Source organism: Scheffersomyces stipitis, chromosome 4, assembly GCF_000209165.1.
Source record: "Scheffersomyces stipitis CBS 6054 chromosome 4, complete sequence".
In the NCBI taxonomy this organism is placed as follows: Eukaryota; Fungi; Ascomycota; class Pichiomycetes; order Serinales; family Debaryomycetaceae; genus Scheffersomyces; species Scheffersomyces stipitis.
Window position 1 is genome coordinate 792560 of NC_009044.1, and position 24980 is coordinate 817539.

The 24980-nt window shown below is 40.4% G+C and overlaps 10 protein-coding genes across 10 annotated transcripts; 4 read left to right on the top strand and 6 right to left on the bottom strand. All coding sequences in view use genetic code 12, as the record gives it.

Annotated features, from left to right (window-relative positions):
* Positions 1-219: 219 nt before the first annotated feature.
* PICST_83464 (U2 snRNP component prp10) lies at positions 220-3531 on the top strand (the record flags this gene model as incomplete). The annotated part of the gene is made up of 1 exon (XM_001384072.1): positions 220-3531. One exon carries the CDS (start codon positions 220-222, stop codon positions 3490-3492), a length of 3273 nt encoding a protein of 1090 aa, XP_001384109.2. The 3' UTR covers positions 3493-3531.
* Positions 3532-3609: 78 nt separating this feature from the next.
* Positions 3610-4194, bottom strand: PICST_31433 (predicted protein; the record flags this gene model as incomplete). Its single annotated transcript, XM_001384414.1, has 1 exon — positions 3610-4194. A coding segment is annotated over one exon (585 nt), but the record flags the coding sequence as incomplete, so codon positions are not given.
* A 487-nt stretch (positions 4195-4681) lies between these two features.
* PICST_58773 (predicted protein) lies at positions 4682-5476 on the top strand (the record flags this gene model as incomplete). The annotated part of the gene is given in 2 exon segments (XM_001384073.1): positions 4682-4873; positions 4892-5476. Coding segments are annotated over 2 exon segments (777 nt in total), but the record flags the coding sequence as incomplete, so codon positions are not given.
* Positions 5477-6654: 1178 nt separating this feature from the next.
* Positions 6655-9133, top strand: PICST_77786 (NADPH-cytochrome P450 reductase). Its single transcript, XM_001384074.1, has one exon. It carries the CDS (start codon positions 6922-6924, stop codon positions 8947-8949), a length of 2028 nt encoding a protein of 675 aa, XP_001384111.2. The 5' UTR covers positions 6655-6921; the 3' UTR covers positions 8950-9133.
* A 205-nt stretch (positions 9134-9338) lies between these two features.
* Positions 9339-10478, bottom strand: PICST_31436 (inositol-pentakisphosphate 2-kinase; the record flags this gene model as incomplete). The annotated part of the gene is made up of 1 exon (XM_001384415.1): positions 9339-10478. The coding sequence occupies one exon, from the start codon at positions 10476-10478 to the stop codon at positions 9339-9341; it is 1140 nt and encodes a 379-aa protein (XP_001384452.2).
* Positions 10479-11724: 1246 nt separating this feature from the next.
* Positions 11725-12810, bottom strand: PICST_31437 (predicted protein; the record flags this gene model as incomplete). Its single annotated transcript, XM_001384416.1, has 1 exon — positions 11725-12810. One exon carries the CDS (start codon positions 12808-12810, stop codon positions 11725-11727), a length of 1086 nt encoding a protein of 361 aa, XP_001384453.2.
* Positions 12811-16398: 3588 nt separating this feature from the next.
* PICST_83392 (supressor of snf1 mutation) lies at positions 16399-20843 on the bottom strand. The gene is made up of 2 exons (XM_001384417.1): positions 19790-20843; positions 16399-19765 (listed from the first exon to the last, which is right to left on the bottom strand). The coding sequence occupies exons 1-2, from the start codon at positions 20250-20252 to the stop codon at positions 16491-16493; spliced, it is 3738 nt and encodes a 1245-aa protein (XP_001384454.2). The 5' UTR covers positions 20253-20843; the 3' UTR covers positions 16399-16490.
* Positions 20844-21395: 552 nt separating this feature from the next.
* PICST_59404 (predicted protein) lies at positions 21396-22283 on the bottom strand (the record flags this gene model as incomplete). The annotated part of the gene is made up of 1 exon (XM_001384418.1): positions 21396-22283. The coding sequence occupies one exon, from the start codon at positions 22281-22283 to the stop codon at positions 21396-21398; it is 888 nt and encodes a 295-aa protein (XP_001384455.1).
* Positions 22284-22474: 191 nt separating this feature from the next.
* PICST_58974 (predicted protein) lies at positions 22475-23365 on the top strand (the record flags this gene model as incomplete). The annotated part of the gene is made up of 1 exon (XM_001384075.1): positions 22475-23365. The coding sequence occupies one exon, from the start codon at positions 22475-22477 to the stop codon at positions 23363-23365; it is 891 nt and encodes a 296-aa protein (XP_001384112.2).
* Positions 23366-23481: 116 nt separating this feature from the next.
* PICST_31442 (predicted protein) lies at positions 23482-24735 on the bottom strand (the record flags this gene model as incomplete). The annotated part of the gene is made up of 1 exon (XM_001384419.1): positions 23482-24735. One exon carries the CDS (start codon positions 24733-24735, stop codon positions 23482-23484), a length of 1254 nt encoding a protein of 417 aa, XP_001384456.2.
* Positions 24736-24980: the final 245 nt, after the last annotated feature.

Below are 24980 nucleotides of genomic sequence, written 5' to 3' on the forward strand. Positions count from 1 at the left end.
ATCTATTCAAGATCCTAAACACCAGATATAGTCTTATAAGAAGTCAAATATTTGTAGTGTGACATCGACACTCTCTTGTCTCTCTACAAATCTAGGGAAAGATTTATAGATGGAACTGTGTGCACACCACGAACATACCTGAAGATGGCACTGGATCTATAAAAGTTTCAGTCTTCACTAGCTCTAGATATTTCAAAGACAGTTCTACCAGTTAGCAAGATGGCTCCAGGTCTTGCAAAGAAACGAGATTTGGTAGGCTCGTACACGATTTCTAGTGTGCTATCGGAGGAACTTCGGAAAGAGCACAAACATGAAGATTCTATTACCTCAGCCAAGCTCCAGGAGCTGATAGTGAAAAATGACTATACCCGGAAATCGCTTCATGGGAATGCATCGTTGGACTTCGATAAGACGATGTCATATAAGGAGATTATGGAACAGCGAGAGTTTGAACGAGAAGAAGTCCGAGTCAAAAAATTGATAGAGAAGAAGAAACAAGATAATAGTCTCCAAGAACCAGAGCAGATTCTTCGGAGAAAGCGTAAAAGACGGTGGGATGTGACTCCTGAAGAATACGAAAGAACGAATAACGTTGACTCTAACCAATTGAGTTTGGTTTCTGAAGCAGATGCTGAAGCTTCGAAGTTCTTGCAGAAAATTCTTGAATCAAATCAAAAGCTCCCCGTAGTAAATGGAATTCCTCTAACAGATGAAATTCTTGACAAGATTCTTCCTGATGGGTTCAAAAAGGTTACACCACCAGATGGTTACAAGCCAGATGTAGATATTGCCCCAGATTTAGACTACTATGTACCTCCTGAAGTAAGTCAAGATCTTGTAGCAGCCAGAGCCATGGAGAGCCAGATTCCCACAGATATACAAGGAGTAACAGGACTTGAGTTCTTCAAACAGGAAGACATGAAGCATTTTGGTAAGTTGACCACCATAAAAGACACTGAGGGACTCTCTTCTGAGGAAAAAAACGAGATCAATTCCATGAAACTCTTGTTGAAAATCAAGAATGGCTCACAGATCACAAGAAAAAGATCTTTGCGTAGACTTACCGATAATGCCAGAAAATTCGGTCCCAAGGTGATCTTCTCACAAATTCTTCCTATTTTACTTGAGCCCAACTTGGGTGACCAGGAAAGACATGTGCTCGTCAAACTTGTAGGTAGGATCTTGTTTCAATTAGATGATCTCGTACGTCCATATACTCAAAAGATTCTATCGGTGATCTCTCCGATGCTTATAGAAGAAGATTTCACTTTGAGATTAGAAGCCAGAGAGATTATTTCGGCATTGACAAGAGCGGCAGGTTTAGCCAACATGATTTCGACATTAAGGCCCGATATCGATCATGCTGATGAATACGTGAGAAACATCACATCTAGAGTATTTGCGATAGTAGCAAATACACTCGGGTTGCAGACATTTTTCCCATTTTTAAAGGCTGTTCTCAAGTCCAAAAAAAATTGGATGGCTAGGCACACCGGTATCAAAATAGTTCAACAACTCTGTATATTATTGGGAGGAGGCAATGGAACGTCCATTTTGCCTTTCTTGACTCAGTTGGTAGATATTCTCAAACCTAGCTTGTCAGACGAGGTTCTCCAGGTGAGAACTATCACAGCACTCACTTTGGCGCAACTAGCGGATAACGTAAAGCCTTATGGAATTGAATCGTTCGAAACAGTTCTAGAGCCAGCTTGGTTAGGTTTGAAACATCATAGAGGTAAAGGTCTTGCCAGTTTCTTGAAGTGTATTGGAGCAATTATTCCATTGATGCAGCACGATAAAAATTACGAAGAGTACTCTAATTACTATACGAAAGAGATTACCAACATTATGACGCGTGAGTTCAACTCACCGGACGATGACATGAGAAAGTCGATATTACGTATCATGTTAGACTTGCCATTATCCAGACATCTTATCACCAAATATAGACTGGAATTGATCAACCCCTTCATGAAATCTTTCTGGAATAGAAGAACTGCGTCTGATTCACAGCAGATAACAAGGCTAGTAGTTGATGTCACCGCTGAGTTGGGCAAAAAATTCGACTTTTTGGAAGTCTTCGAAGCCATTGTCATTTTCACCAAGGATGAGAATGAACAACTTAGAAGGGTCGCCATTGCTGCGATCAATAAGATGATAACCTCTTCTCCTGAAGAACTTATAGCCCTAGACTCTCAACTCGAGGTCAAATTAGTGGATGGTGTTTTATTTGCATTCCAAGAACAAACCGTACAACACAAAATCTATTTGCAAGGTTTTGGTGCTGTTGCCACTGCTCTTAATGTTAGACTAAAACCTCATTTGAATTCCATCATCAGTACCATCTTGTACCGATTAAAAAACAAATCCCCTGAAATAAGACTTCAATCATCTGACTTGATAGCCATAATTGCTCCTGTTATAAAACAATGTTCAGAAGGTGACGAGAACGTATTGTACAAGCTTATTTTGATATTGTACGAATCATTAGGAGAAGTATATCCTGATGTGTTGGGTTCTATTATTAATGCCTTATATGCTTGTATTGATGCTCTTGACAAATCGAGTTTATATGTGATGTCTAACCCTTCGATAAACCAAATCTTGCCAACCTTGACACCTATCTTGAAGAATAGACAGGAAAAGGTCCAGGAAGCATGTATCAAGTTGGTTGGTTTGATAGCACAGAAGAATGCGGAAACTATCAATGCAAAGGAATGGATGCGTATATGTTTTGAATTGTTGGAAATGCTCAAGTCTCCCAAGAAAAGGATCAGGGTCGCGGCCAATGATAGTTTTGGATACATCGCTAAAACCATTGGACCTCAGGATGTCATTGTGATGTTATTGAATAACTTGCGAGTTCAAGAACGTCAATTGAGAGTTTGTACTGCTGTTGCAATGGGAATTGTTGCAAAGACTTGTGCACCATTTACAGTACTTCCTGCAATTATGAACGAGTACAGAATTCCCGATAAAAATGTCCAGAATGGTGTCTTGAAGGCTCTTAGTTTCTTGTTTGAATATCTCGATGGAAAAACAACGAAAGATTATCTATTTGCAATCACTCCTTTGTTGGAGGACGCCCTTACCGATAGAGACCAAGTACATCGTCAAACAGCAGCAACTGTGATAAAGCACGTGGCTCTAAACTCTGTAGGATTGGCTAATATTGACTATCATGAAGTGTTTATCCACTATTTGAATTTGATATTGCCCAATGTGTTTGAAACGTCTCCACACGTGATTTCTCGTATCTTGGAAAGTATTGATGCTTTGAGGGTTGTTCTTGGAACTGGAATCTTTGTCAATTACTTATGGGCTGGTTTATTCCACCCAGCTAGGAAGGTGAGATCACCATATTGGAAGCTCTACAATTATGCCTACATGCAAAACAGTGATTCTCTTGTGCCATACTATCCACAAATTGAGAATTTGTCTGATGATGATACTGTTGAATATCACATAGAAGAGTTGGACTTATTCCTTTAACGACATATACGTAATTACTAATGCTACCTATTCAAAGTTATTCAGAACAATGTAGTCCATCTGGTTCGTAGTAAGAAAGTTTGAAGCGTCTCCCTCTACATCATTGAAGTTGATGACATTGCCATCGCTCTCGTAGTAGCATTCGTCGATGTCGTCATAAGAGTCTCCTTCTGCATGAGCAATGGGTTCAGAATCGTTAATATAGTTTCTGGTGGCATATCGTGTCAATCTTCTGGCTTGTAGTTCAAGAATCTGATCGGTGTCTGTGAGTTCCTGTTGAGATCCACTTTCCGAGCTTGAATAGCTGGCTACAGCAGGGAAGCAGTCAATGTACACCATTGCATTGTCTGTGCTGTAGTGGAAAGGAATATCTTTCATCCAGTTTTGGACTTTTTCCCTAGCAGGCATGTTTGAAGCTCTTCTGGGGTTGAAGCTAGCAGGAAACATGGGTATCTGATCTTCTTTTGTCTTTTCTTCCTCGAAGTCTCTTTGTTCCTCGTTAACTATCCTCTCTCTAGATTGTGTTTGCGGCAACTCTTGAGAATGCAACCTGGGAGAAGTTCTTCTGAAGAGAGGTTTGTCTGACGGAATTGTGCTCTTGAAGTCTGGAGAGCATGTTTTAAGTTGAGAAGAGTTGTTGTCGTTGACTGCCAACGAGTTTAAAAATGTTTTGGAGTTTAGGTAAGGTTGCTGGGGGTTCATTTGTATTTGTGAAATTGGTGCTTGAGATAGAGGCACATTCAGTCTTCTGTTTCTGGCCATCTTAGCTGAAGATTACAAGTATTAATTGGTGAGAGTTTGAGAGTGTGAGGAAATTTCCAGAGAAGATGAATTTCAGATTTACTTCACCCCAAAGTGATCCCAGGAGTCAAACAGTATAAGGATGAATTTGGCGCTGAGTCTCGAAGTGGTTTTAGCTGCGAAAAAAGACTGATGATTATTGGCATATAGTCAAGGAATTCGCAGCCATTCAGAGAAAAAAAATCAGGACTGAAAAAACGCGCTTTCGAAAAAGGATTAACTAATATTTACTTGATCAGATCATCAGAACACCGTATACCATTAGACCATAATGGCTAGAAGAGAAAGGGCAGTTATATCTGATTCCGGGTCCGATTATGAAGAAGGAGATGCCGGCGGAAACGAGAAAGCCAATGAGTCAAATGACGACTACTTACAGGAGAATCTCGAATCTGAGATCCAGAGTACTGTCAACCGAGTAGTAAGGTTGATACTAGGACGGGAGTTGAAGAGCCAGTTTATCAGAAGAGAAAAGATTTCCCTGGAAGTAAATACGAAAAGACATGGACTCGATTTGATAATCAAGAGAGTAAATGCTGAATTGGAGAAGGTCTATGGGTTGACTCTAGTTGAAACACCTGTCATTCAGAAGAGACAGCCCGAGAAAAAGTCCAGAGTGACGAAAACAACCAATGTTAAGGTCAAACAACCTTTTGCTATAGTGAGCTGTCTTGAACCTAAGTCCAAGAAAGTATTGGGAGAGTTGTGGCAAACTTCTACCAACGTCAATCCAGAGGCAGATGCGCATGGAAGTAAATACTTCGTTCCCAAGTATAAAAAAACCGAAGGTCCCCTCTCAAATATCGAGCTTGTAAGAACTGGAATCATGTTGTACATAGTGTCGATGTTGATTTTGGCAGAGAACTACCTTCTGGAAGATGACTTGGAAAGAGGCATGGAGAGAATGGGAATATCCAAAGATCTGAATAAGCGTAACAGCAACTTGGGTATGAATTTACAGGAATTGGTTAGTGATTTGATCAAGAAGGATTATATCAACAAAGAGGTATCTAAAGGTACGGTGGAGTCGGAAAACCGGGTTATCTATTCTCTTGGGAGACGGTCTCTTGTAGAATTTCCGCCACAGGCTGTAGTAGAATATGTCAGAGTCCTCTACGGTGAGAAATTTAATGCCGATCAAACAGTCATGACAATAGAAAGGACATATGGAGTTAAGCTAGAGTCGGAAATGTTGTTAAATGCAGAAAGTGTAGAAAAAGACAACGATTCCGAAAATCAGGGCCTGCTACAAGACAATTCGGAAGACGCAGTGGTGGCTTGAGTTTGACATGGGTCTATATTCTTAACATTCATGTGCATTCTATTAAGAAAACGAAAATTCCGTTCGGACTTGTTCACACAATTTTATAAGCGATAAGAACTTGGTCTGGCCGGCAACTTGGCAACAAGGGATACAAAATTTTGCCGTGTTCTGCCGGTTAGGGCATGCACTATGAAGGGGGAATTGCCTGTTTTGCACTTCTCTAGTGATCTTCCCTTGAGCGATGCGATTTTGCACCTGTCAGAAGACAAGACTTGTATATTGTGGGGGAGCCATGTGAATTTTGTCGTGAGAAGACAATACCACGCCAATGCCATAAAAATCAGAGAAGCAATTGAAGCACTAGCAGAAGTGGCAATTGAGAACTTGATATCACAACTTTATGACCAAGTTGTCTATACATAAGCAGAGGTGTTTACAGACATAAATACAGAAATGAAAGAAATGTAGGATAGCATTTTCCATTTCTCTTACACATGCTGGAGTGTATGGATTTAGATTCTAACCAGATCATGTCGACGAATTTCATATGCTTTTTGAACCACCCCTCCATGGAGGAGCCTCACCATGTAACTCAGTGAGAATACGTAGACATAACATATAAATGTATATAATCTGGGGTTCCAGCAAAAGAGAATTGTAGCCATATCGTCAGAATTTTCATCAAGTTCTCAAGGTCTTACCTCTACGATATCTCCGTTTCAGGCAAAGCTACCCTTGCACACGAATCGTCTCCGCGGATCACCAACTGTCATCTCTCGAACCGGATTCCCTACAAAGCTCATCGCACAAAACGCTCGTTTAAGACATTATTATTGTGTCCGAAACCTCATAGTAGTTGTGATAGCTCCGTCGCTTAACCGCCTATAAGACTCTTGACAATCCACCGTTCCTTGTAAATATAGAAGGACTATATATATCGCCGAGTAATCTGTTCATAACGTGACTATTACTACTGCGAAAATCGGTCGTATACGAATTTTCATTTTTCTTCCTCGCGCCACGATCTGAATTTTTCAGTCTGAAACCACCTGAGCTTGATTTTTCAATTTCAAATTTCACATTCACGTCTTTTCCTCCGCTTCTACGTGTCAGATTCTGTATCTACCTAGTAGCTCACGATAATTCATAATAGTCAGAGGAACCTAGATAATAGCTGCCCATTATCGACTCCTACAAGTATACTTTGATAGTAATACTTGGCACTTCCGGTACTGATAGCGAATATCAATAGATTTCTGTTACTGATCTTCACTCATTTGAATCAAATCCATTACAAATTTGGTCAATTGTTGCGATCTCCTCTTTTTCAATTCCAATTTCATCACTAATTACATTTTTTCAAAATGGCTTTAGATACTTTGGACTTCGCCGTCATCTTGGTGCTCACTGTGGCCATACTAGCGTACATAGTCAAAACAAACTTCTTCTCCGAGCCAAAGAGCACTGGTTTCCTTTCGGCTGACGCTCTTGCTGGCAACAACTTGTTGGACGTAATCAAGAAAAACAACAAGAATGCAGTCATTTTCTATGGGTCTCAGACTGGTACTGCTGAAGACTATGCCTCCAAGTTGTCGAAGGAATTGTCTGCCAGATTCGGCTTGAAGACCATGACAGTGGACTTCTCCGATTATGACCTCACCAACTTCGACAGCATTAGCGAAGATACTCTCTGTTTCTTCCTCATGGCTACCTACGGTGAAGGTGAACCAACCGATAATGCTAATGAATTCTGTGAATGGCTTGAAAACGACGCTGACACTTTGTCCACCTTGAAGTTCACTGTCTTTGGCTTGGGTAACTCGACTTACGAACTCTACAATGCTGTTGGTAAGAAGCTCGACCAGCAGTTCGAAGAAAAGGGTGCTGAGAGATTTGCTGACTACGGCGAAGGTGACGATGGTAAAGGCACTTTGGACGAAGACTTTTTGACCTGGAAGGATAACTTGTTTGAATCGTTGAAAAACAACTTGAACTTGGAAGAGCACGAATTGACTTACGAGCCGGGCTTGAGATTGGAAGAAAGTGACTTCTTGACCCTCGCCGATGACAATGTTTCCCACGGCGAACCTGACAAGACCTACATTACCGGTTCAGGTGATTTGTCCAAAGGACCTTTTGACCACTCTCACCCTTACTTATCTCCTATCAAATACACCAAGGAATTGTTCAACTCGAAGGATAGATCTTGTGTCCATTTAGAGTTTGACCTTTCTGGTTCCAACTTGAGGTACTCTACTGGTGATCATGTGGCTATCTGGCCATCCAATTCCAACGAGAACATTCTTACTTTTGCTAAAGCCTTTGGTTTGGAAGACAAACTTGACACTGTGTTCGAATTGGTAGCTTTGGATTTGACTATTTCCATCCCTTTCCCCACTCCTATCTCGTACGGTGCTGTTCTCAGACATCATTTGGAAATCACTGGTCCTGTTTCAAGACAGTTTTTGCTTTCAATTGCTGGTTTTGCTCCTGACGCTTCTTCTAAGAAGGAAGTTGCTAGAATTGGTAATGATAAGAAGGCCTTTGCAGAAGAAATTACCCACAAGAGCTTAAACATTGCTGATGCCTTGTTGGTTATTTCTGACGGAAAGCCATGGTCGTCTGTTCCTTTTGAGTTCATCATTGAATCGATTTCCCACTTGCAGCCTCGTTACTACTCCATCTCGTCTTCTTCTTTGACGGAAAAGACTACAATTAATGTTACTGCTGTCGTTGAAGCTGAAAAGGTCGGATCTCAATTGGTCACTGGTGTAGTCACAAATTTGTTGAAGAATATTGAAATTGAACAAAATAAGACTGGAGAAAAGCCAGTGGTTACGTACGACTTGAGCGGCCCCAGAGGCAAGTTCTCCAAGTTCAAGCTTCCAATTCACGTCAGAAAGTCCACCTTCAAGTTGCCTACTAATCCTTCCACTCCCGTCATTTTGGTTGGTCCTGGTACTGGTGTGGCCCCTTTGAGAGGTTTTGTAAGAGAAAGAGTTAACCAAAAGCAAAACGGTACGTCTGTAGGTGAAACCGTGTTGTTCTATGGCTGCAGAAGACTGGACGAAGATTTCTTGTACAAGGATGAATGGCCCCAATACGCAAAGACTTTGGGATCCAGCTTTGAAATCCACACTGCATTCTCAAGAGAAACTGAAAAGAAGGTCTACGTGCAACATAAGATCTTGGAACAGTCTTCGAAGATCAACAAATTGTTGGAAAGCGGAGCCTTTATCTACGTCTGTGGTGATGCTTCCCGTATGGCCAGAGACGTTCAAGCTAGTTTCGCTAAGATCTTGTCCCAAGAAAGAGGTATCTCCGAAGAAAAGGCAGGTGATTTGCTCAGGTCATACAAGACCCAAAACAGATATCAAGAAGATGTCTGGTAAGCTAGTAGAAATAAGAAAAGAAGAAAGCGAAATACATTGCTAGAGAGATTAAAGATGCGGTTCTGTAGTATTGCTTTTGCTTCTCTGTTTGTACATTGCAACACAGTATTATAACTGCCAAAAGGCTACCTCTATATATTTATACAATGCAATAATATACGCTGTCCAAGGCAATTGGTGCTACATGAGAATCGTAAGAAAATCTATTAAGATATACTATAGAACAGTGTTAATGCAAGCGTGATGGTATGTCGTGAAATATGTGTCTGGCAACTTCAACTTGTGATAGCTCATGTTGAGGGTGGAAACTTATTGTAGTTTATGATAGCTGTGTAGTATCATAGCGATAATCTCATCGCTCTATCCATTAGTCATTCTTATTGGACGTTTCATATTCCTATGTCTACTTCCATTTCTTCATTGTTTGAACTAGGATCGACAGTTTCGTTAGCCAAGTCTCTGCTGAAGTCTGCGTCTGTGGCTTCATTATAACTTACGCAGTACTTCCAATCATCATTAGAGGAGTTATAAATGCCCTGGAGCTTCAGTTCAACGTCCAACCAGTGTTTGTACTTCAACTTCGACTTCAAGTCCAAGTCGTAGATATTACATGAAACGACGAACTTGCCGTCTTCTAGTACAATCAAGTTGTTGACGTTGTTCTGTGAATTGTGAACGTTATTGTTGGGGTTGTATTTTTCAAACTTAATAAAGAGCCCAACATCTCGTAAAGTCATCACCAAAGAGAGGTTCAGCAGCACATCCAGCGGCGAAGAGAGGTTCTTGATGAGGTCGTTTTTGGAATTAATTCTTTGGTACTGTTTCAATTTTTGAAACACATTTTCCGGATTATTGAGAAAGTTGCGGAACAACTTCTTTAAAGGGATTTTGTTGGAATTCTCGATATTCTCGAGAATATTGGGAGCAATTGGTTTGAACAAATCGTCCAAGCCAGTGTCGATAGTTCGTTTGTACAAGAAATCTAATGGACAGTAGTGTCTCGGGTATTGCCGAAGCTGGTTATACAGGCATGTTCGGCAGTAGTTGGACGAAACGTTGTCATAGAGCCATTTGGGTTTTATTTCGAAGATCACAGAGTCGATCTTGTTTGTATCTGAATTCGTGCTGATATTTGTTGTACTTGAATTTGAATCGTAGTACAAAGTGCAATTTTTCAGTAGGACCTGTTTCTCATAGTCTCCGTCAAGTATGTTCGGAATAAGCAAGCCATATCTTTCTTTTAGCATCAACTGGTTTCCTTTGGAGTCCAATTGGTTGACAAAGTCTGTGGTTAGCACTATAAGCTGAATGTCAATGATCTGCTGTGGAAATAGGTGCTTGCATTTGAGCTCGATGAAGTCGTAGAGCTCGCAGGTGGAAATGTACTGGTCTTCCTGTTTGAGAAGTCTTACTCTAAGTAGTTTGTGTCTCAAGTAGTCGTTGGGCCCGTTGTATTTGAAGAGGATGTTGGCTGCGCCCTTCGCGAAGTACGACCAATCGTCTGGGCTGGTTATCTTGGAGATTTCCATGGTCTGGGCATGTGCTGTTTTAGTATGGGGAAGTCTGGTGAGAGCTGCAGGGTCGGGTGAAAAATTACTACGGCTAATAACCAAGACCGATGGATGATGACAAGCGAAAAAAATAGAAGTGGAAGCGGCAACAAACAGAACCCTAGAAAGAAGCAATACCAATATAATATTATTATTATTACCACTACAAAGAAGCACGACTGGATCAAATAAGTGACAGCATCAAAATTGAAAACCAGTAGGAGAAAAGAGGAAGAGATCTGTGGTCCGGCATTAAAAGGGTCTATTACTGGAACACTCGATCTAGACTTCCGACGACTAAAACAATGGCAGGCGCTCCAGAAAGACAAACCTATACAAAAGCATTTATCTGCTATATAAGTGGCTGGCATGGAACAAGAGCCTAACAAAAAGTGATGGGTTGCCAGGTAGAGCCAGTATTCCAAGAGTTAGGCGAGCTGGCGATGAACCAGACATGCCCATGGAACCTTCTCTACAGATAAGGCGCGCTTCTGTGGCATGGAATGAGATTGTAAACCAGTCTGGAAGTGCCTAAATTGGCCCGCTACACAATGCCGTGGGAACATAGTTAAGCCATCTAAAAATAGTTGCGTCCACCATATAGATAGTGGCCATGGATAAGAGCGTTCTTTTAGTGTAAAACTGCTTCGCCAAAAGCTGGGACGAACAAGTATAATGAGCTGTTGGCTTCTGGAAGAGCCATAGTGAAGCTTCCCATTTTTCACTCAGCCCTGGCTTGTAAATCACAGAAAAACCAGTGAAAAATCAAGTATTCTCTCTTTGAGACCCTGCCAATATTTCAACGCAGTTCAATTTCATTTACATTTTCTACTCGAATTCTATTTCTACCTAATCTCTACTTTAGTCAACCTAACAACGTTCCCAACTTTTCAATGAAATTCGAGTTCATTCGACTCGTGTGTAGAAATTCTTTTAATGCCAAATCTTTCTTGTAAACTGGGCCAGATGCATCAAACCGACTCAGGTACAATCGCTGCGTCGATCTCTTTCCTTAGGGAGACGCTAGACACCCTCGGTATTCAATGCTGGAGAACATTCCACGACTTGACAACGAACGATTCCCAGTCCAAACCACTGTCCTGCACTGTTTTAGACATACATCCTGTGAAATTTGCTGGTACAGTAATGTAGTTAGCCAAATGCCTTATGCCTTATGCCATATGCCATACTTTCTAGTCTGCTAAACTTAAATGAATACCCGAAATCAATTCATGTTGCCAGTCCGGTGAATTGCCTCGATTTCTCGCTTAGTGAATATACGACCGTACTTATCCGTATTGGTGTTGATTAGAATCTTGGCTGGTCCCGTGATGCGGAAGAATATAGGATCTCTCTTTATGATGTTACCAACAAGCAACAATTTGACGTATTCATATGCTATGTAAACGTATCTGCTTATAGGCTTCAATGATGTCTTGACTGAGCTCCAGTTCGACCGTATGCTGGAAATATCAAATACGTTTGTAATGCTATTTTGTAGTGACTTTAATTTCTTTTCGATGCTAACAACGACTCCACCGACGAGACCCACTCTAGGTAAATTGAACTTGACTGGTGTTGTGTTTTTGTTTTCGTCTTTTGATGTTCCGTATCTTTTGAACAATGTTAAAGATTTTCCTTTAGTCATAATCTTTGTCCTTGGTTTTCTTGTAGTAGCAATCAACGTATTTGGATCTACAAATACTTCTTCGCCAGCATTGACATTGACATTGAACAATTGGTTGTCTCCATTGATTACAATAACACCTTTTCCAGCAGTCTTGAAACTGGACAATTGCTTGTACAAATCCACAGGTGAGAGTTTGAAGTTGAACCCAGTCCAAGCGATGATGTTGTCATAGTCCATGATCAACCATTCGTCACTTGACTTATCTACTTCTAAAACGGTATAGCTTTTGTTGTTTCCGTTGATTACAAGAGATACTGGTTCGTTGGATAACAACTCCTGATAGTCTGCTGTGTCTGTCAACCATTTTTCGGTACTGGTAATCTGGTTAGGGTCTCCATCAATGGCCACCATGAACCCATGTCTGATACACAATCTAGAAGACTGTGGAAGCGAGATGTTGAGAAGCTTACTAGGATTACCTATGGCGTTGAACTTGGGCAACTCAACAAACGGCCCATTTCCTGTAAACAGAGGCTTTTCTGCCAATACGACTTGGTCTGTGCCAACTGTATTGTAGGTACGAGATTGAACTGAAAAATTCCGGAAGCTACTGTATGAAATTGAAGATACACTCTTCGTTGGAAATGCTGAAATTCTCAATGAAACTCCTGATAGTCTCATCTTGTCCTTGTCATTAATACACGTGTATCTGACTTCAAATTGAAGTTATATCCTTTCGGGATCTATTAGTGAACAATCTACAATTGACAATAACAGATTTATCGAATTCGCATTTATGAAATCGAACAACGAAAAAATATATTCATTTGGTTGGACAGATTTTTCGCACCCAAATATACTTAAATAGTAAATACTGAACTGGGAAACTCAAATAGATTAATATTTGATAGATATAGTATATATGTGGTGTGTTGTCAAAGTCTTCTGTACAAGTAATTTATCACTTTCTTCCAGCCTTTCGCAACCAATTTGTAACTACTAGAATTAAATATACATATATGTCAGACTATATCTATATATTATCCTATTTGCATCTACACGTAAGACTTCAAGAACTCATCAGTAGAAACTATACCTTCGTAGTAATCGTCGTTCAACAACGTCTTGTCTTCTTCGTTTATGATCTTGGCCAAAGCTACGAACATGTTCCAGAACTCTACACCACTGTCAATGTCGCCTAATAGTTGGTTAGCCGAAAACGAGTTCACTCCATTAACGTTGATGTTAAACGAAGGCGTATTAATCTGGTAGACGTGGTTCAATAAGTGGTCTTTGGTGTTTTTGACAATATCCTCCTTAACTGTAGCACCAGCCTTGGTTTGTCTAGCAGCGTATTCAAAGTAGATTTCAGCGACTACTCCAAGTAACGTGTTGTTGACATCCTTATAAAATGGTAATTGGTCTACAAGCTTGTACCAGTCATTCTTGGCATCGTAGTTGGTCTTTAGATTGTTGTTTTCCTGATGAACAATGAAATCAACCAATAAGCACTCGATGGTGTTGATCAAATTATTACAAATAAACTTGATGTGTGATCTGAAGTTTAACAAGTTTCTCGAAATAGGTCCCTGATAGTTGATAGGAGCCACGTTCAACTTGTGGAGAGAGAAAATTCGTGAGATTAAGGTGATATGCTTCTGCTCATCGCTCGATAACTCGATGTTGCCCCCGGACTTTGAATTGTAGTCCTTAAAGAATTTCGGAACATTGGAGAATTCTCGGTTTGGCTCTCTCAAATTCAAAGTCTTGGAGTTGATAAGCAAAACGACCAAGAACAAGTGTTGCATATCTGTTTCAGACGTATTCTTGCCATGCTGCTCTACAAATTTCTTCAATATTCTGCCAATAGTGCTTAGATCTCTGGTCTTGTTGTCAACGATATTGAATAAGTACAATGTTCTCAAAAGAACAGTAGATACGATATCATCTCTCGTCTTTACTTCCTTGGTTGTAGTATATTTGCCTTCGCCCTTTTCACTTAACTTCTTGAAGAAATCGACAAACTTAAAGGTTTCGGACAGGGAGTCGTTCTGGATGAATAGCTTGTCCACTCTCTTGAATATAGGTGGCGTGATTCTGTTATTCAACTCTATAACCTCATCTTTATACCAATATTTGACTCTTATTTTCTTGACTTGGTAGTATCTAGCCAATAGCTGGGTAATCAAGTTTATTTGGTGGTCCAAGTTGTCGTTGTAGAACGAGGATGTTATCAACTTCTTGTAACTGTCGCTCAATCCGCTTTCCAAGCTGGGTCTGATGTCTAGTTGACCCTTGGTAATCGATTGCAATAGCTCAATTGGTAGCAAACCTATCGACTGGTAGAAATATAACTCCGGTGGTAATCTCTGTGACACGATCTCATGGATGTCCGTTGGAACCTTTACAGTCTTGTGAGTTTCGGAAGGTTCTTTTTTATCTGCAGCTGCGACACCATCACTCAATTCCTCTTCTTCGTCATCGCTGAATACAAACTCGGAATTGTCTTCCAAACCAAGTTTGGCCATTTCCACGCTATACAACTCTACGTAGCCTGCCTTGTTGAGAATAGGCAAGAATCTAATGGCTGCATGGCCCTTATAGTACAAATCTAACAACTTAGGATCGTTGAGATTGGCTATGTAGCCATGTAAGTCAGATGTGTTTCCACCGTTGAACGAGTTATACTGGTAGATTATATCTAAGCCTAACTTGAAGTAGCTCAATTGAGGATATGGCTGAACAGGGTTTGGTTTAGGCAAAGGAGGAAAGTTGGAAAATGTAGTAGGCTGAATGTTACAACCTACCATCAAGCTCAAGTCTAGAAACTGTCTTTCCGTGAGATTCAACTCGCTGAGTACTTTGTGTTTGTCGATGAATCTGAAATCTTTGGACTGGAACTCCATTCCCAAGATGAACTTGTCTATTTTGGTCAAGAGCAAGTCTGTGGAGCCGTAGATGGAGTCTATGACTTGGTTCTGGTACAAGTACGACAATTGGAACGAAGCATCGTATGGAGCTATCATATAATCGATGCCGATCTCAATGAAATATTTGATGAGATCGTTGACGATGGGTCTCAACAACAAGGGGTCTGTGAAGAGTCTGAACGACTCGATGTTGTTGAATGAATAAGGCTGCTTGCTACCAATCTTGGTCCATGTCGCTTCGAGGTGTTGTTCCTGAGGAGACAATTCATTCGTTTTGTAGTCTGCGGTTTGCAACTGGATGTGTAACCCTGATATCACAAAAATGGGTTTGATGTTGAATTCTTGGAAAACCTGCAAATCTGACTGAATATAGTCTTTGAGAGAAGAAGGAACTCCACCGATTCCAGCCAAAAACTGCTCTTTTTTGAACGTGTACACGCGGCTTAAGTAGTGCTCGACGTCAATGCCGATAGTGGCATTTTGAAGAATCTCAATCGAGCTGGAATTGGCCAACTTTCTCTCGAAAAGATACGACTCAAGTGACTTTATTGGCATAGTTACAGAATAAATCAATTGGTTAGTAGGAAGTCAATTATTGTGACAAGGAAATCAAACAAGGGTCAACTGAAGGTCTTTTCTTCTTTTGCGGTCTATTTGGGACTTTTATCGAGAAATTCAGGCTATGTTCTCTGGATTATTCTTGGTGAATAAAAAGGTGGATCTGCATGAAATTTTGAATTTTCTGTTATTGATAATTACTAAATCTATCTTTCACAGTTCCAGAGATTGTAGATTATTATTGAATTGAATAATATGATCTTGAACTTATTGATTTTTATCTTGTTCTCGTTCTCGTTGTGAAGCCTTCTTTTTCAATTTGTGAATCTGAATATTGTTGATGTTTTATGTTCGTGTCCGGTTTTTATGTCACGTGCAGTTAGCCGTAATGAGAAGGTATAAGCCGAGAATTATCAGATAAAATGTCGCACGACATGCTAGAAGCCTTAGCCAGGTTCCCCTATTCTCTCCACTAAACAAAGGAGTTCTGACATGATAACTTGGTCCGAATATTATGCATATACTTCATATATATGAACTTCAAATTTGTAGCTCTGAAGAACTAAATTTAATTTGTGGTCAAAGGCTCATTTCAAAATTTGTTAAAAAACAATTCGGACGACATTTTGCAGCTGTTTAATAGGATTCACCAATAATAATAGCCAGTATTCTGGTGACTTTTGTACTTTTGACTTTCTTCATTTACTTTCATTTTCCGAAGGGATTCCTCTCTCGACTATATAGATTTATATAACTTTTGGGTTTATCTATCCTTAGCTTTACAACAACTTACTATTAATACATTTAAATATATACACAGTTGGACTCATCAATAAATGCTGACTCCATAAATTCATACGGATGCTATCTAATTCATTCTTCCCCAAATAAGTTGTTTAAGGCGCCACTTTCTGTAAATGGATCGTTCATAACGTCTACACCGTTTGTCTTTTTCTTCCTGGAAATAGAGGCTGCTTCAAGTTGTTTCTTACGTTTGTCCATGTCGTCAAAGTCGTCAGCAACTTCCTTGGCTATTCTGACCAACTCAAGCAAAGCAGCTCTCTGGTGCTTCAACGACTTGGAGCTGACCAACAACGACTCAAAGTTGCTCACGTGATGTGTGGTGATGTTGGGCAAGTATTGGATCATGACCCTAGCTGGATAGTCGTTTTTGGATCTCAAAGTACAATACAATGAAGTCAAAGCTATAGCGGCTTCTCCATGGGTTTCTACAAAGTAGTCATCCATCAATACATGCAAGAGTGCCTTCATCAAGTGGTCACACAAAAATTTGTCTACTTCATCGTCTCGCAAGAGAATATCCAGTAACACATTTCTGACAACCAAGATGGTGTTGAATGAACACTTGGTGTCTTTGAACATGATTATATGACAACAGATCTGTAGGAACGGAGCCATCACTTCCTTATTCTCAATAATGAGTCTACGACAAGCAAATTGTGTGTCGGTAGTGGTTTTGGAATTGTACTGACTCACAACATCCATCAAGAAACGAACCACGGTAGCTGTCAATTGCCTCAACATATGTTCTTCCATCATCTCTTCGGATAACGTTTCGTCGTCTTCATTCCCTTGCAACTTTAACCCGTTCTGGTAAACCTTTTCCCATCTACTGACAATTAACTTATCAATATCGATAAATGCCTTGGGAAGCAATTCAGCCATGAAAACATCAACATACTTGACTGGACAAAACTTGATCACACTCCTCAAACAACTGTTGATCATATGCTTCCAACTATGTAAAGTGATACCCACTGTATCGCCAGCCACTGCTTTCCATATCATGGTTGCGATATTAGGAATTTCGTAAAGGGTATCTTCCAACTGCGATAAAGACCCAATTGTCAAGAACGCATACTCTCTGGTATATCTAATTAAATGGCCCACAGAGTCGGCAAAGTCTCTTAACGTCAACGCTGCTTTCACATTCTCTTCTATAAAAGTCTCCTTGGACTGAATCGAAACACCCTGTTGCCAGAATCTTTCCATGCAACTGTATCTGACGAAAGCTTGTACCGCATCGGGTAATTCTTTCCAGTTATCTGGATTATGGTAAGCTTGGATCTGAGTCAAGAGTTGTAGAATGTGCGGAATGATAGGCTGAACGCGCGGTTTCCACAACTTTAATAAGTTCAAGTACTCGGTGGAATCGTGGCCCAACTTTTCAATACTGTACTGGATGAAGATTCTTGTTGCTCTGATGGGGAAAATAGAAGACCAATGGTCTTTCAATTTATTCTTCAATAGCCTTCCTTCTTCATCCATCTTCGCCTCTAAAAGGTTTGTCGTAGCAGTGATGCCTCTGCTTTGGAAATATGATGCTATTTCTACTATACCCATTCTTTCCATAAACCAATGTAAGTCCATAAGACCTTTTTCCGTTTCTGGCGCTGACCAGGCTGCCAATTCTGGGTCCACAATCTTGGCAAAGAGTTCGTCTTTATCTGTAATAGAAGATCTTGAAGCTATAACCAACAAAAACGACTTGAAAGCAACATTTTCGTGGTCGGTGACCTTCTTGGAAGACAAAATGTTCGCAACCACATTCTCCAAGTCGTTAAAGATTTTCTTCAAGGATTCAGGCATTATATATGCCAATCTGTTCAATTCTGTGCCACAACTTGTTCTCAAGTCTCTGATCAACTCCTTTTCGTCGTCAGATATATTTGGTGGATACTCAAACGTTGCTGTTGTGAGAATTCTCTCCAATACTTGAAACATCAAAGGGCTCACATCCTTTAGAAGTGGAGCAAATTGAACCAAGGTTTGGACCTGTTTTCTAATTAATAGAGGACAGGCAATGTTCATGGCCAAAAGCCTTTCACCTAAACTTTCTACAAGTTTGTTCAAACGGTCATTGACAACTTCAAAGTCGTCGCCATTGTACCAGATTCTCCATCTGGAAATGCCCCTTATGCAATTTTCGATGATGTTGAACTGAGACGTGCCGTAGTTCAATGCTTCTGACTTCTCGTCGAGCTTGTACTGGGTTATGCATTGGCTACCCAATTCTGAGCTGAAGAACGCCTGGAGTCTGTTTTCCAACCATTGCAATCCTTCTTCGGGTTTTTTACAGATGGTAATTCTGACGATATCCTCGTTAAACTTCTTATAGTTCTGAAGGAACGAGTTGGCGTCCGGAGTTGAATCAAAATCTACCTCCAAGAACTTCTTGGAGACGTTGCTGTCATCGTAGGTATAGTTTATCGTTCTATTTGCTGCGATTTCCAATAAATCCAAGAGGCTATTGACTATGGGATCTTTGGAGCTCAATTCGTCAAATCGCAAGATTGTAACCCACATCTGTAATGACAAACCACTGATGATTAAACTAGGGTGGTTTGTCGTCGCTAAAACGAGTCTCAAGTAGTTGTCGACATCAGCCGTTTCCCAAGAGACCTTGTTCTTGGATGATATGTTGAGGTACTCGCTGAGGGAAACTATCATTTCTACTGTCTTTTTCAAGAGCGAATACACCTGCTCGTCTACATCATCTGGGTCTATTTCTAAGGACTGGTAGAACTGCATCAACTTCGACACTCCTTCGGTGGTGAAGATGGAACCGATGAAGAAATCAAAGTCGTCGCTGCTGCTGTAGCTTCTCGTGAACAATATGTGCAAGCAGTCTACAGCCAAGGTTTTCAACTTGACGTCAGGGATTGTTAAGATGTTTATGAGTGTTTGCATAATGTTTTCTGACCGCAAAACCGCTGGCTGGACCCAATGCAAACACGTCTTGAACGTAGCAAGAATTTTGGGAACAAAAGCTTGACAGGTGCTACTCTTGAAGTCATTGCTGGAGAGAATCTCAATGAGAAACTGGCTCCAAACTACAAACCAACCGTTGGGCAAGGCTTTACATATCGATACATTGGGGTTGTGTTCGTAGATGGCATCAAGAATAGACGACGGTGTGACAATCAATACACTCAATTGGTTGAGAATAATAGTTCTTTTAGAAGCAATGGGATCGTCAAGAAGATAAATGTCTTCAAAAAGCGTGCGAATGATGATGAGAGATAGTTCACGACACGTGAATCCCAGGCTCCACAACTTCCAGAGATCAGCATCCATGCTGGCCCAGCCATCGGAAGCTTCTTGTTCTGAGACTTGCGGTTTGAGATCTGAATTGCTATTATTGCTATTACTATTATGGTTATCGTTATGATTGTGGTTTTCGGGAGGATGCGAGTTTTCAATGTTATCCTTATTGTAGCCCTTGATCAAATAACATCCCCAGATACGTTTGGCTATGGATACCCAGAGAAAAGCAATCTTCTCCTTGAGATAATGCGGATCGTCTTGTTGGATTTTATTGCTCAAATCTACCACCCAGTTGCGGATAGCCAATGTCTTGGTGGTGTCAAAGAGATGATACTTGCTTTTGATGGAGTTCTGGAGAAGCGACAATCCAAAGTGACGCACGATGTAATTCTTACCGTTGTTCTCTGGTAGCGCCAACTGGTAACCCCAGTATGGCAGCTCATCGTTGGATTTGATGGACTCTAAGAAGTCCTGGGCCTCACGGCGCTGAGCGTTGCTAGACTTGGGCTCATATACTACGCCGAGTGCAGCTACTATTTGGGATACACCTCCGCTGTCCATTGTCATCTGTGATTGAATCAAAAGAATGTGAATGTTAGTTGTAGTTCAACCTGACAAATGTAAATGGTTGTATGGTGCTATGACGATTTATGATATTATGATATCAATCTATGATGATTATTTGACAGTTAGAAATACCAATATGATGCGACTTTGGTGACGATACTGCCGATTGGTTTGTTATTATGGTGTTGATTTTAGTGTATTCTATATTCTGGTACGTTTACTAATCTGGTGAATAATTGCACTAAGTATTACTCTGCACTAGTAGTGAATAAGAAGCGTGAAAAATTTACTATTCAACACAATTATTGTCCAGTAATGTACACTGTTAGTCTGTCTGAGCCTTTGCTGTAATAGTATACCACTACACTTATGTTTACAAGCCAATTTAGTGATACGAGAATGGCACAATGGGGTAGAGGCTTCTGGCGAATCGGAAAGCCTTTCTCAAGCTTTTGTATGGGAGGAAAAACAGAAAAAATGTCTCAAACAACGGCAGCTGCGCGGAACGGCGTGTTTTCGAGGGGATATCTTGCACGTGACGGGATTCCTGGCAGAACTTGCGGAATATAGACGCTAAAACAGTCAAACTGACGGAAACGACGGCCACTGGCTATATGGCTGGAGAAAGTCGGTGTTTATCAGGTTGGTTTTAGCCCGAACTCGTTTGGAAAAAAGAGACAGGCGGAAACACGTGTGTGTGCAGGATTGCTACCTATGAGTGACGGTTCTGTGTGCAGGTCCGATTATATGAAGCAGCAGACCAGATTGGAGATGGTGGCAGGGATGGGAAGCCCAAAGGCATATGAAATATGTGTTATATACAATAGACTCTGTATATATTTATAGAATGTGTACTTAAAACTTGTATGATTATGGTTTTGTACTATTTGGCGTTTTTTTGTCGTTTCCTTATCTTCAGAAGGATCTCGTGCTCCATAGCCCCTAATCTCATGGTGATGGAGCATGTGCACATCTCTAACTGCTCTAATATGACATAGTGGTGAGTGTAGAGCGAATTAGCATCCTGAAGTTATGGTGGCTGTATATATAAGCTCAATATTGAAATATAGCAACATCTGATAGTACGAGACGCTACAATTTCTACTGTTCAATATATGCTTTTCATTACGATATGCTATGCTATTACAAATAGAACTTTCTCTTGTCACGTTCCATGTCCGGTCTATGTTCCCAGACGGTCTCTCCACGGATCCCCTTCTGCATTCTTCTCAACTTGAGTGTGAACTGTGGCCCCAACTCTTGTAGCCCTACCTTCTCTTCATTACGGAAAATGTATCTGTGTCGTCTGAAGAAAATATAATCTCTTTGGTTATGCAAAGTCACCACCTGTCTGGCTACGATTTCTGGACTGTGGGGGAACATTGTCTGGAACATTCTGCCGACAGTCTTACCCATTCTGGTGTTGAAGTTGTTCAACACCAACTCAGGTATATGCTCAGATGCCCTACCGTGACCCTTGATCTGTTTTCCTTCTACAATGGAAGTTATGGAAAAATAGAATGTAGGACCCTCAGGTAAATGAATCATGGTGATCCCCGTTACCTTCTTCTTGTCTTCGTTGATAACGAGCAAGTCCGTGTATTCTCTGCTGGCAGCATGCTTGGCAATTTCCTTCATCGAATACTCCTTCTTTCTTTTGATAAAGGTGACGTTGGGCAAGAAATCCATAACCATATCAGCGAACTCGTATGCTGGCTTCTTGGCTTCTTCACTAGTAGTGAGCAAAATCTTAGGCTCTATTCCAGAGTTGAAGTACTGCTGGAACTCGTCTTCACCTTCAACCTCAGCAGCTATGGTTTCGTCAAATACACGTTTACTGTCTATGGTTTCTGGGACATTATTCTTGATTCTTTCTTCCTTTAATTCTGGATTCAATCTCTCCTCTTTGGCTCTTTCAGCTCTCAACTTGTGACGCTGTTTGTTCTTCTCATGTTTGATCTCGCCAAAGATCTTCTGTCTTCTGTGCTTATTCTTGATATTCTTCAAGGCTTCACTGGTACTCTGTGCCATTTTCGCCCACAAATCTGATGTTAAGCAATATTTATCTACTGAACCTCTCTAAACTAAAAATTTCAATGTTACGATGAGCTTCTCAGAATTTTCTGTGTGCAGGTCTGAAAGATAAATATGTTTTCTACCCCATTTGCATTTGCCTGGAGCGAACCCACTCTTTATATATTCATACTTTTTCATCTCAATCTATGGAGATTCTAGGCAAAAATGTCGCTGAATGGGGTATAGCGATCAAACAGAAACAATGGTTCATTCCAGACACCTTGTCAGTGGGATTGTCCAATCACTTGATAGATCTCTTGAATAAAGTGCTACCCGAAAACCTATACCAACCTAGACTCGAAATAGACGATGGCATGTTAGGTGTCATGTATGGGAATGGATTCCATTTTCTCTACAATAACCAGGCAAATAACAACTTGGGTTCGGACGGGTATGACAATTATCAGGCTCCAACTTCTCAAGGTAATCAATTGTATTCTAGACGGTTGTGGGTTAAAGGCTCAATCAATTTTGGTGCGAATATAGTAAGAGCATCGGATCAGCTCAATTGTATAGAAAAAATCGACTCCGTTCGAAGATTGGGATTGTCAACGTTTGTTAATATCAATAGAGATGTGACTACGTCCACAAACGCCTCTGTGTTGAAGGAAGCAAGGACATTACTCTACACCAATGAACCTTACGAATTTAAACCCATGCGACATAGCTTCCCAAATTTCACGTTCACCCAAGAAGTGAAACTCACTTCTTCTGATTTGCTCAAGTATAGTATGTTGACTTATAACATGCACAAAATCCACATTGACAAGGAGCATTGTGAAACAGTAGAAAATCTTCCCAATGTCATTGTCCATGGGCCATTCATGGTTACATTGCTTTTGTACTGGTTTCGGAAGCTTTATCCTGAGGCTTCTATAGAGCTGATAAATTACAAGAATTTAGAACCCTGTTTTGTGGACGAACTGTTCACCTTGGCTAGTGTACAGAAAAGTGAATATGAACACAATGTGTCCATTGTCAATGTCCAATTGGGCAAGAAGTACTTCGACGGAGTAATAAAATTCAGGCAGATGTGAACAAATCCAGGAACTATTGGATAGATGGTAGTTTAGAAAAATAGAGGATTCTTATAGATTTTCTGTAATTTTAATATCTAATGTGTAGAATTTATATAAAAGGACTTATTAATTTCTTATTCTCTAAGTTCCGCTTCAAGCATTTCTAAGCATCTGTTCAATCCATAATCCTTGTAGATTTCGACATAATCGGAATTGTTGATCTCAACTGTATTGCCATTCCCGGAGATAATTTCACCATTTCCAACAGCTAGCGCAATGTTCTTTTCCCAAAGTGAAACATCGGGCAATTTTGAATTTGGTTCTTCACCCATTATCAAATTAATAATGTTATCAGCAGCTATTGGTCCCATATGGAGAGCCCAGCCAGCAGATTTGATGACATCCAAGTCTACCAAATCTCCAGTAGCAAATACATTAGGTAAAACAATGTCGGTATCTGCTACTTGTAAATATTCATTAACGGCGAGATCCTTTTTGGCTGTCAAGAATGAACAAATTTCTTCTGAAAGAAAATCGATATTATTCTTATGTGATGTACACCAATAATTCAAATCAGATTCTATAAATTCACCATCTGTAGTTTGTAAATTTCCATTTCCGAACTCTCGGTCAATTCTCGAGTTCAAAAGTAAATTCACGCCAGCATCCTCTAAACCTTTTTTAACTTTGTCCTGAAATTCTTCTGAAAGAGGTTCAGGTGGGAAAGACGGATGAGGATGGATTAAATTGACGCTCTTCTCAGGGAATTCGGCCTTGATTTCTCCAGCCAACTCAATTCCAACTGCACCAGCCCCGATAATGGAAATTGTGTTGCTTTCAGAAATCTTCTTATGGGTATCATTCATTTCTTTCATGAAGTATTCAATATTGAAGGCATTCGGAGTAGAGGGCCATTGACGCAGCCTTCCACTGGCCAAAATTACATAGTCAAAGTCGATTTTCGACTTTTCTTTACCCCCTGTCAAGGTAAAAGTGGCAGACTTCTCGTCCAAATAATTAATTTTACCGTGGATGAAGTCCAATTCAAAAGGCTGTGGTTTAGTTCTTTCCTCTTGCAATTGCTGTTGCATCTTTTTGTCGATTGAGTATACTTTGTCAAATTGGAGATATGGAAACCTCTCAAAGGTAATGTACTGGTTCCGAGCAAATTCAGGATTAACAATACATTTTGGTATTCCAAGAATGTTCAAAAACCCTGCCCTGGGTTCAACCAAAGTTAAAGAAATCTTTTTATCATTGCTATCACTGAAATTAGAATCAAGTCTCTTCCGAAATTGGTTAATGGCTGCTAATCCTGCATAAGCTCCTCCAACGATAAGGATATTCGTCTTCAAAGTTAAGGCAGTGATTTCTGAGATGGGGGTCATTGTTAGTGCTTCTGTTGTCATTAGCTCGATTGTGAGATTACCACAAGGTTGAATATCTTTGGGGATCCACTAGGCTTTTGTATAGAATGTTTGAATCAACTTTGTGCTAGTTTAGTAACATATGGTTCTCGGTCCGAGTATCCGGGTTTCTGCAATTTTTGCAACTCCACAACAGCCATAGCTTAGCTCAAGGGATGAGTTTTTTAAACTTATCTGATCGGATCTACTTCGGAATAGGTCATTGA